Source organism: Anolis sagrei, chromosome 3 (genome assembly GCF_037176765.1).
Source record: "Anolis sagrei isolate rAnoSag1 chromosome 3, rAnoSag1.mat, whole genome shotgun sequence".
NCBI classification, from domain to species: Eukaryota; Metazoa; Chordata; class Lepidosauria; order Squamata; family Dactyloidae; genus Anolis; species Anolis sagrei.
In genome coordinates, this window is record NC_090023.1 from 251,858,717 (window position 1) to 251,875,834 (window position 17,118).

A 17,118-nucleotide genomic window follows, 5' to 3' on the forward strand; every position below is an offset into this window, starting at 1 on the left:
ATCTATTCACATAATAAAAGTGAAAAATGTGTATGTGTGCATTTGGCGGAGGTGTCCACTTACACAGACAGCCTCTGACCCCACAAACAGGCTATAGTTCCAAGGGCTGTGAAGCCTCCAAAGGCACTCCCACAACTGACATTGCAGGTTTTAGTGAGCACCATGGACATGTAGCTCAATGTCCTCCTCAAACAGTACATCCAGCCCCAAATGCTGTCTCTTGCCCGCACGTGCTCACCATGTGTCAGATGTGCCTGCTCAGCCCTTCCCTTGGCTGAGAGGCCAGCCAATCACAGTGGAGAAGGGCTTTTAGTGGGAGGATTTGCTGAAAAGGAAGAGAAGGACAGATGGAGAGATGGATTTGGCAGCCTTCTCCGCCAAAGGGGTTCCTAAGACCATCAGAAATATATGTCTTCTGATGGTCTTTGGCAACCCCTCTGAAACCCCCTTGCGACCCCCTCCAGGGGTCCCGACCCCCAGGTTGAGAAACACTGGTTTAACCCATTGCGCCATCGTGGCTCCTAGGTTACAAGGTGTGTCACATAGATTAAATAATAGATTAAGAACGAAGGCTGTCACCCTCTTCCCCAAATGTGAGAAAAGTGAAATAATCAAAGTAGACAAATGGAAGTAGCTTTTATTTCCGAAGCACTGTATTTTCACAATTGTAATGTAAAGTTGAAATATAAACCATGTACATGATGATACTGTAGGTCAAATATGTAATCCCACAGGAAGCAAATATTACCACATAAAAATGCTCAATTAAAAAAAAAAGAAAGTGTGCGAATAACAAAAGGTGCAATTACAAGCAAATTGAAGCAGCAAATAGTATAAGGTGCTTTGATTCTTCATTTGTATCCTCAGATTATCAATGGACAGGTTAATGACAAATTTTACACCACTCCTATAGACCATAACAAATATGAGAATCTAAAAGTCATCCACATGCTATGTTAGATGAAAGTGCTTTTTTCATATATATAAAAAGGATACATACAGATTTTACCTAAATCATTGTAATTTATTGGTATATTTTCTAAAATGTAAAAATGATTCAGCTTCACTTTTTGTTTAATCGTGTCCGAAGCGACTTGCAGTTTTTCAAGTCGCTACTGGTGTGAGAGAACTGGCCGTCTACAGAGACGTTGCCCAGAGGAAGCACAGGTCTTGTGGGAGGCTTCTCTCATGTCCCGCATGAGACGTTGGAGCTGACAGACTCCAGCTTCTCATGCTACACCGAGAGAGGATCATTTTAAAATACTGTCATTGGAAACAATCCAACTACCAAATCGATGCTACATATTGTTGAAACGACCGGTCAAGAAAAATCCAAGTACCATCCCATGATACAAACACAGACGTACACAGATATCTTTATAAGACTCATCTTACACTAGTATATAAGCAAATATTATCAAAGTTCGGCTGTCTCTCACTTTTGTACAGATCTACTCATCCCTAACATAACCCTTCTTTTCAAATTGGTATCATAGTAAAAACAGAAGATGGAAAAATGACTTTGGATGAAGGCAAGAGGACAGTTGGCAGAAATATTGGAGGTGGTTAGCTTAGGACCAAATAAACTGCAGTTAAATACTATGTGCTTAAATAGCAAGTTCAATTATTAGTGCAATATAAGGGGAAATAAAGTAAATATCCCATTGTTAGTCCTTGCTGGTTCATTTTAGCATGGAAAATATAAGTGCTCGTTTTAATGAATCCAAGAGAACATGCTTTTAAAAATGTATAAGGCCACAGGGCCAGCCCCACCTTTTGTCAGTCAGTCTATTGCAAGCATGGGCAAACTTCAGTCCTCCGGGTGACTGTTAGGAATTGTGGGAGCTGAAGTCCAAAACACCCAGAGGGCTGAAGTTTGCCCATGCCTGGTCTATACCAACACATATCAAAAACTTACTAAAATATTACAGATTTATGAAAAACCTTAATGGTTTGCCATTAATCATTTTAAAATGTCATAGGTTACTCAAAAGTATTTAAAAAGTAAATATTTTTAGAAGGTAAAGGTTTCCCCTGGCATTAAGTCGAGTCACCACCACCAAGGTCATGTGGCCAGCATGACTGCATGGAGCGCCGTCACCTTCCCGCTGGAGAGGTTCCTATTGATCTACTCATGTTTGCATGTTTTCAAACTGCTAGGTTGGCAGAAGCTGGGGCTAACAGAGGGAGCTCACTCCACTCCCCGGATTCGAACCACCAACCTTTGGGTCAGTAAGTTCAGAAGCTCAGTGGTTTATCCCGCTTATACAAATAAGAGTTGCAATTAAAAAATGACTGTCAATTGGTACCAATTCCAGATTTATTTTTACATGTACTATGGCCCAATTTAGACACAATTATCCTGGCTTAATAGATTGATGTTTACTATAAATGATGGCCAATGTTTGTGCTTCAACAATAGTTTCTTTAAAACAGAGCCACGTCTTGCATCTGAAACACTAATGTGTGGTTAAACATTTTACTAACCAGGATCTGGAATTAAGCCTCGCAGGTAATTTTGGGAGATATCCACTATTGACTTAAATGTGGTCTTTTCAACAAATCTGTGTTGTGCTGTTTTATTTTTTTAGTCATTACAAATTTTAGGCTCAAAGCACAGTAGAGTCTCTCTTATCAAACCATAAATGGGCCGGCAGAACGTTGCGTAAGTGAAAAACTTTGATAATAAGGAGGGATTAAGGAATAGCCTATTAAACATCAAATTACATTATGATTTTACAAATTAAACACCAAAACATAATGTTTCACAATAAATCGACAGAAAAAGCAGTTCAATACACGGTAATGCTGTGCAGTAATTACTATATTTATGAATTTAGCACCAAAACATCTCAATTTATTGAAACAACTGTGGATCCAGGCAGGAGGCAGACTGCGTTGGATAATCCAGAAGGTTGGATAAGCGAAGGTTGGATAAGTGAGACTCTACTGTATTAGGCAAGCTAACTGAACAAAATGGAACTTGTATGGTCTAAAATGCAGGCTCTTTGAACACAATATATGGAACTTGAAGTGCTAACAGGAACAATGAGGAATTTTAAGAATTTGTTTTCTGAAATTTACAATCTTTGACAATTTTTACACAGTACGGTAACACACTTGGATTTCACTAACAATCACTGATAACAGCAACAGTCAAACAGCACATTCGAGAGGTTTTGCAAAAATGATAATTTCATCCAAATCTTCTGGGGAAGGTTTGCCATTCAGGAAAATAAATCCTTAATGGGTATTTTGTAAAGGGTATTAACACTGCTGATTGTGAAGGACAACGGACCCCGTTATTTTATTTTAATATTGTAAGGATTCTTTACATGATTATGTTTGAGAAAGTGAAGGAGTAAAGCAACTTCCATCATCGCTACAAGCAGAACTTACTTTTACAGAATCACAGACTTGGAAGAGACCACAAGGGCCATCTAGTCCAGCTCCCTTTCATGCAATGCAGAATCTGTTTGGTTATGCCAGGCATGGGCAAACTTGAGTCCTCCAGGTGTTTTGGACTTCAACTCCTACAATTCCTAACAGCCGGTAGGCTGTTAGGGATTGTGGGAGTTAAAGTCCAAAACACCTGGAGGACCCAAGTTTGCCCATGCCTGGGTTATGCTGTATCCCATAACATTACACCATTGCATGATGTAGTGTATATCTTTGGGGTTTTCAGCATAATGGAAAATGGCAATCTGAAAACATTTTAATGCTATCTTTCTCCATATTTTTCACACCCACCAAACCCAGGATGATGTCAACAGAATTGAGACCAGCTCTTAAACTCTTGAGTATTTCAATTGCATCAGAAGCAATGGATGGACATAACAGTAGGAATAAAAGCACAATATATAACATTCTTTCATGCTAGTCCTTCCAGATTGACTCTGGACAAAACCAAATGAAGATGTTGCAACTCAAGTGTCCAATTAAGATATCCAAATACCATGGCTTGAGTGTCTTGTAGCACTTATTATGACTCATTTAAGAAAAAGAAGTCTTGTTTAGGGCCATTTGATATCTTTTTCTGTAGTTAATACCGTTATGTATACATGCTGTCTCCAACAAACATTGTATTTCATATCTTGGAGCAATACATTGCATTGCTCCATCTCTATAATTGTTTGTAATCTTGGATTTTTAACCCAAATTGAATAAAGAAAGGTCAAATGTCATTGGGAGCCATTAAATCGTAGATAATTCTAAAGAGACTAATGTGCAGTGACACATTTTATTGGCTTTCGTAATTTATCTACAGCTGGGCCACAGAAGACCTTTCAGATCCTTATTCTGGGGGTGTTGAGCAAGCTCCTGTATGAGAGGATAATTTCCTCCTTCCCTGACACTCTTCTGCTTCATATAATGCAGTGGTTCTCAACCTCGAGTCTCCAGATGTCTTTGGCCTACAACTCCCACAAATCCCAGCCAGTTTACCAGCTGTTAAGATTTCTGGGAGTTGAAGGCCAAAAACATCTGTGGACCCCAGGTTGAGGACCACTGAATAATGTAAAGCAGTCATAGAGAACATTGGATCTGTAAAATACCTCTGAACTGTAAGTCCATGATCTAACAATTGACTACATAGCTCGGCATCCAGCTGTTGAACACAAAAGCCTTCCTTGACCCAGTGTTTGTTCTTGGGTTATTACAAAGCCATTGCCACAGAGAGAGGAAGGAAGGAAGGAAGGAAGGAAGGAAGGAAGGAAGGAAGGAAGGAAGGAAGGGGAACGCCTATCAAACTGGCAGGACTCTATGGTAGAATATCAGAAATACTTGGGTATTCTAGTTATTCTAGTAATTGCACATATTGTACAGTCACATATATCTTTCTCAATCAAAATTAGTTTCTTGATGGAGGGGAGATGGAACAACAAATATTTCTGTCCAGGACAGTTGTGCTTCTGCCTTTACTCTTCAACTTCAAAGGTGCAAAGCTCCCAAACACTACATAACAATCTAGTCCTCTTTAGGAAATCACTATATATTGTGCAGTTCGTAAAAGGTATATTTGGAAAACATTGTATTGTTTTTAATCATTCTATTGTGAAGATGAAAACCTAAAAAACGAAATTAGCCTAATGTGCTTCTCAAACTGACATACTTAAATTTAGTTGAATTGAAGCCACTAACTTATTTACTAAGAATTCAAATAGACCTCATCTCCATTTGCTGCCTAATGTCTCCCAATGGGACTTTATGAACGTAAACTCTTTCTGTTTAATTTCATGCAGATAGGACACAACCATTAATTACATCCTCCCCCCCACCCTCCCCGGTAGCAAAAATATATTCTTAATTCCAAAGTCTTCCAATTGTGTTTTGGCAAAAAGGCCCTTCATTAATCTTTTCTGTTTACAACTAATGGCTCACAAATACTTGTTAGGCTACAAATCAGTTCATACAGATTGATGACCACTTTACATTCTACAGCATGTACTTGCAATATGTGGAAGAACAGGAAAAATAAGATGCTGATGTAATATCTTGTAATTCTTAATTATTTACATGTATGCTGACATATATACTTTGCTTACTTGTCTGGTGGCTCTCCCTAGGATTGTAAGGCCCACATTATTTCATGTCGATATGCTAGGAACCTTTCTGAAAAAAAAACCCCTTAAATTCAAAACTATCTGAAATAATAAATTCTGAGAGATATCAATGCCGAAATGAAACAAAAACCTTAGCCAATATTCTCTATCAGTTACTGTATATTGCTAAGTATACTTAACTAGTAATTCTTGATAATTTACACATACACTCACATATCTGCTTTGCTTATTTCTTTGGTGGCTCTCCCTTAAGTCCTTAAGGTAGGCATTGGCAAATTTTGGCTCTCCGCGTGTTTTGGACTTCATACTCCTACATTGTGCTTTAAGGTCCTAATTACTGAGCCAGTTACTCAAATGGCTAAGGTGTCTCCTGGCCTGTCTACTAGACATGTGCATGAAACTGTTTCTACTGTTTCTTTTGTGTCTTCCATTTCTTCAGAAGCACAAAACAGGAAGCCCTCTCCCCACATGAAAATCTGCTTGTCATGAAAGCAGCTCTGGGGTGGTTATGACTGTGCCAACAGCGTCACAATTGTGACAAAGAAATGATTGTGTATACAGAACAATTATGGATGAGTTTAGGTAACTGTGCCATATTTATAATTGAAACAATTGTGACACTACTGCCATGGCTATTACTTGATCCAATGTGACCAGGCATCATTTTCATGGGAAGAAGGGATATGCTGATGCTTAAAACATGGGTCAATGACATCTCCTTCAGCTATTTATTAAATATACTTAACTAAGCAGCTGACAGAGAATGCTGGCCTTTCTTACCAGGGCAAGAATTTAGTCAATTTTTGGGATTATTCCTGGCTTCCATTCAAAGCAGAGACACAATTATGTTTTGTTTACACTTGTGCTTAGCGTTTAGATAAAGATAATATTTTGGAAGGACATGGGAAATTGTTCCAGGGAAAGGGAACTTGAAAAATATCCCTGTCTTCATTCCAGTGATAGATACGTTCCATCAGTAGAACACCAGTTGGGTAATGGCCATAGTGCCTAAAGGTTTGGCAATAATTTAATAGTTTCTAAGGGGGGGAAACAAAGTTAATATTACTGAAACCTACATATGTCTGAAATAAATACAGATATCTCTTGTGGAAGATTCACATCTGGATATATAACTGGTAACTTTTCTTTAGTTTAAGCACTTACTGCAGTGAACTGAAATTCCTTAGTCTTGGAAAACTTTCATGAATGTGTTTTGCTTGAGAGAATTTCTCAGTAACAGGGCCTGTTACTAAATTAATTGTGGTTACAGGGCCTCCAAGTATACAATGCAAAATTTTAAAAATGCTGCAAATAAATGAACACATCTTTTTCAATACTTTGGTGACACTGACTTCGATAGCTTCACCATAACATGAATAACATTTGCAAAGAACACTGGCATATGAGAAAATATTAAAATTGAAAATCACTGCTATTTGAAAAGGTACTTATTCCATATGTGAAGAACATTGTACCTAACAGCATATAGTAGAATATCGGGTAAGGGAAAAAGGAAGTGGGGAAAAAAAATTAGAAGGAAAAGGAAGTCTAGAAATGTTTGTTGATCCAATTTTCACCTTAGAATTGTTTAATAATTTGGAGTTGAACACGAGAACATGGATGATGAGTTTCCATTCAGTTTATGAGTGGATGGAAAGGCATGTGTTAACTCCTTTGATCAATGTGAACTATGAGCAAGAAATCCTAGAAGGGTAAGAACATAATTCTCTCTTCCGTGCGTTTTTAATCATTGTTAAAATATTTGTTTGTTGGTACTCTTTTAAGAAAAATACCATGCTATTCCAAATTCAAAACCGCTTTGAGTACCCCCACTCCCCCGGGGTGAGAAAAGCGGTATACAAATACTGTAAATAAATATTCCAGTTTCTGACAGCTTTACAATTATGAGGAAAGATATAGAATAGGTGATGCCTGGCTCAACAGCAGTCCAGGGGGGAAAGACCTTGGGAGTTTTTGTGGACAACAAGTTGAACACAAGCCAACAATATGATGCAGCAGCTAAAAAAGGCAATGAGATTTTGGGCAGCATGAAAAGGAGTATAGAGTTCTAGATCAAGAGAAGTATTGCTGCGTCTCTATTATGCTTTGGTTAGACCTCACCTGTGACACTGTGTCCAATTCAGGGCACTGCAGTTTAAAAGAGATATTGACAAGCTGGAAGGTGTTCAGAGGTGGGCAACTAAAATGATCAAAGGTCTGGAGACCATGCCTTATGAAAAGCATCCTAAAGATCTGGATATGTTTAGCCTGCAGAAGAGAAGGTTGAAAGGACACATGACAGCCATGTATAAATATGTTAAAAGGTCATATGTTAAAATGTCATAAGGAAGAGGGAGCAGGCATGTTTTCTGCTGCCCTGGAAAGTAGAACGCAGAGCAATGGGTTCAAATTACAGGAGGGGAGATTCCACCTGAACATTAGGAAGAACTTTCTGACTGTATGAAGAGCTCTTCAGAAGCGGAACTCCCTGCCTTGGAGAGTGGGGGAAGCTCCTTCCTTGGAAGCTTTTAAACTGAGGCTGGGTGGCCATCTGTCAGGATACTTTGATTGTGCGTTCCCTCAAGGCAAGGGCTTGGACTAGATGGCCCATGTGGTCTCTCTTCCAACTCTATTGTTCTATGATTCCAAAACACCTTCCTGCTTCCATAAAAATGCTAAAATACATCCAATATGTTTGTATATATGGAACTGCTACTATGCTGACAAGTAGGACATGTGAGGTTTGCTTCATTGACAAAAATGTGTATTTTGACAAAGAATCTTCTGCACTTGAAAAAAAACAATGCAGGGTTATGATAGAAGAGGGAATCGGCTGCAAATTCTCTTTGACCTGTACACTCAAGATTAATTGAAACTCAAAGAGCACAATTAAATGCATAGCATTTTACCATAATCAGCGCTGCCACAGACTCTGTGGACTCTTCTGTTAATCCATATTCTTAAAAAGCTTTCTACAAATGAAAAAAGTGTATAGAAATGCAATTTAAAATGGTCATCAAGCTTATATTTTCTAAAAAACCTTAAATCTTGTATGGTATATAAGTGGCTTTTTGGAATAAGCATCACCCACAACATGTTACATAGAGCTTTCCACTGACTCTAGCTTGCCTTGCATTCGACTACAACTATTTGCCCAAACAGCTTATGCTTCCCGATAAGCTGGATAAGTACTGGAAGGTATGGAAGATTAACATTAAATGTGCTCTTCCAATTGTCTGTATGTGGAAAAAATGCTTAGCAAAACATAGCAGTAATAATCACATCACACATTAAAATGTCGGCTTATAATTTTACAAGTCTGTCATCTGATAGAAGCTGAGCTTTAAAGCCTTAGTTTTCCACTATGATTCCTTCAAGGAATTGATCCGTGCACAAATCTTTAGTGCTGGTCCTAGCTTAATATTCATTGCACTCATAAGGTGATCCTCTTTTAATAAGAGAAGAGCCTGGCCATCGATCTCTTGGGCTCGAAATTCATCAGCAATATCTTGACAACCTGCAATGAAATAAGAAACATTACTTTAAATAAGGAATTTTTAAAGCTTTGCGTAATAATTTTAAGTGCTGAAAGGAGGAACACGTTTATTACAATGGGATTTGTATTTATTGTGAATCTACATTTGTAATCCAATTGGTTGGAAGGAAAATTTTCTCACGGTTTTCAGATTTCTCTTTCTATTGTTACAGAACGATCAATATATTGGAAATAACTACAGAACTTGGGATTTTAATTATTAATTGGTTTAAAAAGTTTCAACAACAAAGTTAAATACTTCTGTTTTAATTGTAAAATAACAAAAACATTTTAGGTTTTTGACTAATAGTTACCAGATCATGTTATAACAATTCAATAAATGTAATTGTAATTTGGAATGAGGGTTGAGCCATTTTAGCAACATTATTTAATGATGATTTAATATTAACGCATTAGTAGGAACATTCACAGCATAGCACCTGAAACAATACATGGCAGTACTTGACATAAGCTGTTCATCATACTTTCACCTGCACTAAAACAGGGTGTTTCTGTTACCTGGTTAGGAAAAGTTAATGTTCTCTTTCAAATGAGAAAGGAAGTATTACTCAGCTCAAAACATTCAATGTGCTAATATGTCATTCAGCACATAAAAGGAGAGTGAAAACAAGCTAAGTTGCTCTGTTCTCAGTGTTGGGCATCAGTGTTGGGTGGGACTATCAAATGACCTTACAGGTGACTTTGGGCTACAGCTACTATCCTTAGCTACCAACTCCTTGCATTCCTCACTATCAGTTATGCTGACCCATTCTGTTGGGACTTGCAGCCCAACATATGGAGCAATGCAATTCCTACTTCTAGTTAAGGTATGAGCATCTTGAGCAGTGGTTCTCAACCTGTGGGTCCCCAAATGTTTTGGCCTACAACTCCCAGCCAGTTTATTAGGCTGTTAGGAGTTTTGGGAGTTGAAGACCAAAACATCTGAGGACCCTCAGGTTGAGAACCACTGATCTTGAGGGACTCTGGAATCCTGTGTGAAAACCATGCTGAATCTTTTCTTCATACACATTTGCACCTGAAGACTCTGTCCTAATATGCATTTGTGTTGAATGCATGAATGCCAGGGCAGAGCTTAGAAAAGTCTCTTTTTTTCACACCCAGGTTTTTTATTCATGCTTGATGACAATCACAATCTCTCTCTTCCTGTCAGGGTTTCTACTACTGGTGGAGGTCGTGGAAAACATCCCCACATCGAGGTCCATTTTGGGGAGAGCATTCAGGGCCACCCCTGGGAGCGGAATCACTTGAAGATCTTGCCCTGGTTAATGGCCTAGCTCATGTGCTTGAATTCCCCTTCCCACTGGAAGTACTTCTTCACCAATGTCTTGCACTTGGTGCTCTCTGGGTCAAGCTTCTTTCAAGTGTAGGATTCGTAGTCCATCTGCCAGTCGGAGCTCAGCAGAAAAGCCAGCTCTTGCCCACAGAAAATTCAAATGCCTAAAATGCTGCTGTCATTGTTGGTGCTGAAGAGGATGGAGGAGAATTAGTTCTTACACAGCTTGTCCAGGCACTGGAACATGCTGGTGAAGGTCTGGGGGAGCTCCTCGGGGTAGTGATACTTGGTGAACTAGATGGACCAGCCCTCCTTGTGGAAGTGCTCCCAGAAGTCTCATTTTGATGTGCAACTTCTACAATCCCATTTCAATATGGCTGGCTTGAGTTTGGGGGGATTTATTCAAATAATTTTTCAAGCTCTGCCAGGAGCAGGGTCTGTCAGCAGATGTTTGGTTATGCTATCTGCTAGGGATACTTTAGCTGGAGATAAACAGGAGGACTTGAGGGCTCATGAGGTCCCATCCAATCCTATGATTCTAATATTTCCAAATATGACTACAGATCGAATGGAGCAAGAAGTGCAAGGAGGTTGTACCTCGCGTTCCTATCACAGCATAGTCACATCTAATGCACTCTTCAATTATATTGCTCATTCTAACTCCTTGCTTCACAGAGGTGACACAGAATAAGAATTAATCTAAGTCTACAGTTGTAATATACAGCATTTCCTTGGTTTTTTTTTTTATTCTGGGGGTTACAAGACTTGGTCCCGCTTCATTCTTGCTGCTGTAGTGATGCACAGAGGAAGCTCCTGATTAATTGTACAATTAAGCGATTTATGGAGAAGCAGATGGGATGAACTCTTTGTTCTAGAACCTAAGAGCTGCTGAGGCAAACCCATTCTCCGGCATCCAATGCAAGACGAAGAAAGCAGAGACTTAAGTGACACAAAGGCAAGCCGTGGTTGAATAGGAAGAGGCTGCCATATTAACTCTTCTCTCACATCCCACAACACTCAATCATGTACCATGAAACAGCTTTCCCAGTCTTTTTAATGAAGATGTTAAGGTAAGTAGAAACTTAACCTTTTTTAAAAAAAAATCCTGCAAACAAAGAAGGTACTTTGGAAACTGAGGTAACAAGGGAAACCTGGCTACAAGGGGAGAGGGTCCTCTTGCTGATGCCACTCTGACTTCATAATGCCTTTCTAGGGATGCTTACATAATGCCTATCATGATGCAATTTCAGCAAAAGACAAAGATCTTGATAGTTTTCTGGGCATTTAAATATGACCTCTGTTTCTGCAAATTGCTTCTCTTCTGCAAAGTGATCCCTGGAAGCAAAATAATCAACAAACAAGCACAACAGTCACACCACCCTTTTTCTCTACTACTGAACTGGCTTTCATGTGTTCCACTTTTTACTCCAAGGTAGTAAGGCTGCCCCTCAAACATTCACAGCAAAATTCACATAAATTCCAACTGCATACCAGGTAAGGTACGTATGAAGGCCCAAACATCTTCGACACTCCATATGGATGGATCGGATTGCACAACGGGTAACAAATCCATGCTGTCTGGTGTCTTTCTAATCCTGAGCTCCCTAAGTTCGCGCTCTCTTTCCCTTTCACTTTGCCTTCGCAGGCGAGTGGTCATGGCAACCGGCACACTGTCTTCTTGAGAAGCCAAGTCTTCTTCTGCAGATGGATAAGTAATTGGAAGCTGGAAAATGCAGTATGTACAGATAAACCACAGGATAACCCTTTTTTCTTTACAATTCCAATAAAAGGAGACTTCAGTTAGCATTGAACAGACCTGTCTATGGAAGGGCTCCCTAGGAGCTCCATCGCAACTGCCCGGCCGTCGCCCACGTCGTCCAAGGCTTTGGCTCTCGGAGTTCCGGTTCCAACGACTGCTTTTGTCTGCTGAATATAACCCACATTTCTTACTGCAGCTGACATTGTACCTGGGAATTTAAAAAAAAAATGCTTCAGCTTTGCTTACTGATGTGAGACACCAAAAACTAAACAAAAACCTATGAAAGAGCAACACAGCTTTGAATTCCAGCTTAGAAAAAAGGCAGGATATAAATGTGGCAGAGTTTTTTTCCCCAACCAACACTTGTCAGCATTCATTAACACTCAGTTTAAATGTAACATTTTAAAATTAGATATATGTTTCAGCTCCTCAAATCTCTTGCCTTCCAGATGTTGCCCAGATGTTGGATTGTAACTTCTCAGCCAACACAGACAAAGGTCTGGGATTGTAAGTGTTGGAAGGCATGCGAATAGGAAAGCTGGAAAGTTGTAGTACAGTTCAAGGTAGTTTATTACCTGCAATAGCTCTACTAAAATCTAACAATATTTACTGAATTAAGCAGAACTTATTAAAAATACACATATTTTAAAAATGTAACATTTCAAAGAAGATATAGTATTAAAGAAAGCAAATGAATACATACATGTAAAGGAGATTACAAACTTTTCTAGTATAGCTCAATTTCTACTCTTTCCTAATTGTTTATCTCTTACATATACCTTTCTCCTTATTTCCCTGATGTAATATAATGGGGACAATAGGTAAAGGTAAAGGTTTTCCCCGATATTTCAGTCATGTCCGACTCTGGGAAGTGGTGCTCATCTCCATTTCTAAGCCGAAGAGCCGGCGTTGTCCGTAGACAGCTGGTCATGTGGCCAGCATGACTGCATGGAGCACTGTTATCTTCCTGCCAGAGCAGTACCTATTGATCTACTCACATTCGCATGTTTTCGAACTGCTAGGTTGGCAGAAGCTGGTGCTAACAGCGGGAGCTCACCCCACTCCCCGTATTTGAACCGGAGACCTTTCAGTCAGCAAGTTCAGCAGCTCAGCAGTTTAACCCACTGTGTCACTGGGGGAAATAATACTTTACTTATACAACCCAATTCAATTAAAAAAAATCAAAGAAAATACAGGGTTAGTCAAAATGCATAGGCCAATAAGCCATTCAATTGAATGGCTTATTGGCCTATGCATTTTGACTAACCCTGTATATCTTTAAGCTCCCTGAGTAAAAGTATTTGAGAACCAAAACAAAACAATTGTCTTCAAGTCATTTCTGAATTCTGGTGACCCTAATGCAGGCATGGGCAAACATCGGCCCTCCAGGTGGTTTGGACTTTAACTCCTTTAAAGGTTGTTAGGAATAGTGGACGTTGGAGGCGAAAACACCTGAAGGGCTGATGTTTGCCCATGTCTGCCCTAAGACAGACCTATCATGGGATTTTCATCCGAAGATTAGTTCAAAGCGAGTTTACTTTTTTCCCCTTTCACTGAGGCTAAAAGAGTATGACTTGCACAAGGTCACCCAGTTAGTTTCCATGACCAAGCAGGGATTTGAAACTTCGTCTCCAGAATTGCAGTCCAACATTCAAACATACACACATTTCTCCACCCCAGCCAACAAACACTATGAAATATATAAAATTCCTTACAGCACAGAATATCTCTTTGCACACGACATGGTGCAGAACCGCCTTGACCGCAGGAACTTGTTCGCATACCCCATTTTCCCACAGAACTCACACTTGAGGACATCGGTTTCCATCTCATCTAGTCCTTCTAAAGAATAATATAAATTTAGTGAGAGGAACCATCATTTAGAACAGGATTTAAAATGAAACACTTCCTATAAAATCTATCGTGATCTAAAATCAGGACGTGTGTATGAAGTCAAAATATTCCAAATCACTTTCCAAGAACAGTTGAATTTAGGGATCCTATTAAGTTATGTAAATCATGAAAATTTGTCTGAACATATCCATACTTTGCAAAGTTTATAGAATTTATGAAGAAAAGTCAAAATAGGTCTGAAGTGAATAGCCCAGAACTGCTCCTGACTATCATAGGAACTTTTTTTATGAAGAACAAGTGTATACATTTGCATTCTCTTCTTCTTTCTCCCTTTTGTTTTATGCTCGGTTTTATTACATTATATAAGTCTCAGGAAAGGGAATTTTTAACTAATCTTGGTGACTTCTTCATCTGAAGAGTAGAACAAAAATATGTTAAACAATTAAATAAGTACACACTATGTGCAAAACAGCATTTTAAAATTATTTCTTCTTAAAAAGTGATTGCTGTATTTCACCTATCTGAAAACCTTTGCAAAATACACAGGAGTTTAATGACACAACATGCTGCCTTTTTATGAGGTGGAAACCGACCATAAAACTGGAAATTCAGCTGTATTGTATTTTATTTATTTGCCTATTTTACATCTCATATCTTCAACATAAATTTATATTATACCAGAATAGAAAATGTATGAAGATACTGCACAATAATCAGTTTAATGCTATTCACAGGTGAAAAACACCACTCTAGAGAAACATCTTGGCTTAATATATAAAGTGAAATCCCTTGCCTATTTTTGCCATCTCATCTGGGATTCCAACCATAAATTGTGACACTCACAGCACAAACATAATTCACTGTTGCCAGGTTGATGAGAAAGGAAGAAGTGTGTATCAATCTGGTTTTCATAGTACCAAGCCAAACTGAATGGAATTTGGGTTTGCAGCACAGATATTACAGTCATCATAAAACAAACAAATGGTTCTCAAAATGCAGCTGACTAATCTAGCTGACTAATCTGTATACATCAATCTAGAAAGATTGGTGTATACAGCTCATGTAGGTGTGTATCATGATCAGTTACCACCACAGTTCAGGGCTGCCACCTGATGTAGTCCATGATGCTCATTTGGCAGCATAATGCAACATAAAATAAGACCACAGTTGAATCAGGTTAGGGTATACTATGAACTAGGATTCATAGTTATTTGTAGTAATTAGTTATTATGATTTCTTTGTGTACTGTATATTGGCACTGAATTTTTAGTATGTTGTAAATAGTCTTGAGTCCCCCTAGGGGTGAGAAAGGCAGTATATAAATACAGTAAATCTATATAAATAAAAATGTAATGTTCGTTTGTGTAATTATCATAACTCAAAAACCACTGGACGAATTGATACCAAATTTGGACATAATCCAGCTATTAGGCCAATGAGTAACCATCACTCATAAAAACACTGGAAAACACAGCAGAAGAGACTTAAAAAGCTAAAAAGAAAAAAAATACATTGCAATGCATGCACATAACCACATATACACACAAATACACACACACACATATATACACACAAAACACATATACACAGACTGGGTCATGATAACACGTGGCTGGGGACAGCTAGTAAATAAATAAATTTGGCATCCACATATGACAGGTGGCTTAAACTGGCAGCTATTTGGAAACTTATTCACTCCTAATAGAATCTGAAATCTAGGACTACATGGGACAGACTCAGTCATCAGAACATATGGAAAGCATGTACTGAATGTGGAAATACTTGTTCAGTATGAATAATAATAATAATAACACTTTATTTGTACCCCGCTACCATCTCCCCAAGGGACTCGGTGCGGCTTACATGAGGCTGAGCCCAAACACAATAATACAAGCAATAATAATAAACAATACAAGCAATTATGAAGTAAATAAAGATGCACAGACCGTCAGCAATATCTTCCAGCTCTGTGTCTGAGGAATTGTCTGCATGTTTTGCATTGTTCTGTAGCTCTGGCTCAACACACATGACATTCATCACTTGTCCTTCCACCAGGGCTCTTTTTTTTGCAGGCTGATCAACCATAAGAGATGAACAACTTACCTGTTAACAAGAAAAAGGTTTGATTACAATAAAAGACATTCTGTTCAATAGATATAGCCTAGCAGGCCATACAGAATGAACATTACATCTTTCATCATATTGTTATGAAATGTATCATGTAGGCATAGAATAGGTACACACAACACACTAATTTATAAAGACAGGCACCAGCTACAGCATTTTGGGTGATGAGGATCCATATCTCATCACTTTGAAATTTCATAGAGCAATTTCACTGTGGCACTATAGAAAAACATGGATCCTTAAAACTTGAACAGCTTTTAAACCTATTGCCTCCTTCATCTGAATCAAAAGGCTACATAAATCCCAAATTCTGATGTTAAACAAGAAATCAGAAAGTGGATAAGTTTAAGGTAAAATACAGTTAAAATACAACAAATACAATTAAAATTTCCCCAGAATCCCACCCACAACCTCACTCTAATCAAAAGGCCGTTATCTTGAAAATACTAGGAAGCAACAAATCCAAATAATTGAAAAGTCTCATTTCTGTATATATTTTTGATGGGCATTACTATCAATAAATCCCCAAGTTACTCAGAGGAAAAACTTTCAGGAAAGCAAGATCCCCAAACAACATATTGCGTTCTTAAACAAAAGATGCCACACAAACAAATTCATTATCGTAACATTTTACACTTACAGGAAAAGGCTCTAATCCCTCTTGGATCACAAACCCCTCGATAACATGAGTCAGGATTTGGGGCTTAACAATTGCCTGTGGAAGTTTGCTTTCTGCGCTGGGGTTCCTGTGAGATGCTGGTGTGCAGTTACTCCTTGTTGAAATCGCTGGAAGCAAAAGAGGCGGCTGTGCAATAGAGGCATGAGAAGGGTCTGATGAGGACTTGATAACAGAAGCACTAACCGACGATGCCATTGAGGGATGTCCCTCTTGTTCTGTAAGAAAAAAAGTGTAATGCTCAAATGTCTTCACAGTTATAGGGAGCAGTACTTGTTTTCACAACTTTGCCTCTGAAGAATTCTCTTACTA

General features: G+C 38.6%; 1 protein-coding gene across 4 annotated transcripts in view; it reads right to left on the reverse strand.

The window, feature by feature from the left end:
* Positions 1–621: 621 nt before the first annotated feature.
* Positions 622–17,118, reverse strand: part of PHC3 (polyhomeotic homolog 3) — a 63,016-nt gene continuing 46,519 nt past the window's right edge. For 3 of the 4 annotated variants that reach the window (XM_060767537.2, XM_067466044.1, XM_060767536.2), the window contains 6 exons: positions 16,771–17,024; positions 15,950–16,106; positions 13,865–13,991; positions 12,207–12,357; positions 11,882–12,113; positions 622–9,078 (listed from right to left, as the gene is read on the reverse strand). In XM_060767537.2, coding sequence (XP_060623520.2) covers positions 8,924–9,078; positions 11,882–12,113; positions 12,207–12,357; positions 13,865–13,991; positions 15,950–16,106; positions 16,771–17,024 — 1,076 coding nt within the window. In that variant the 3' untranslated portion in view covers positions 622–8,923. Of the gene's footprint in view, positions 9,079–11,881; positions 12,114–12,206; positions 12,358–13,864; positions 13,992–15,949; positions 16,107–16,770; positions 17,025–17,118 lie in introns of those variants that run through there. The other variant, XM_060767538.2, reaches the window with a different exon arrangement.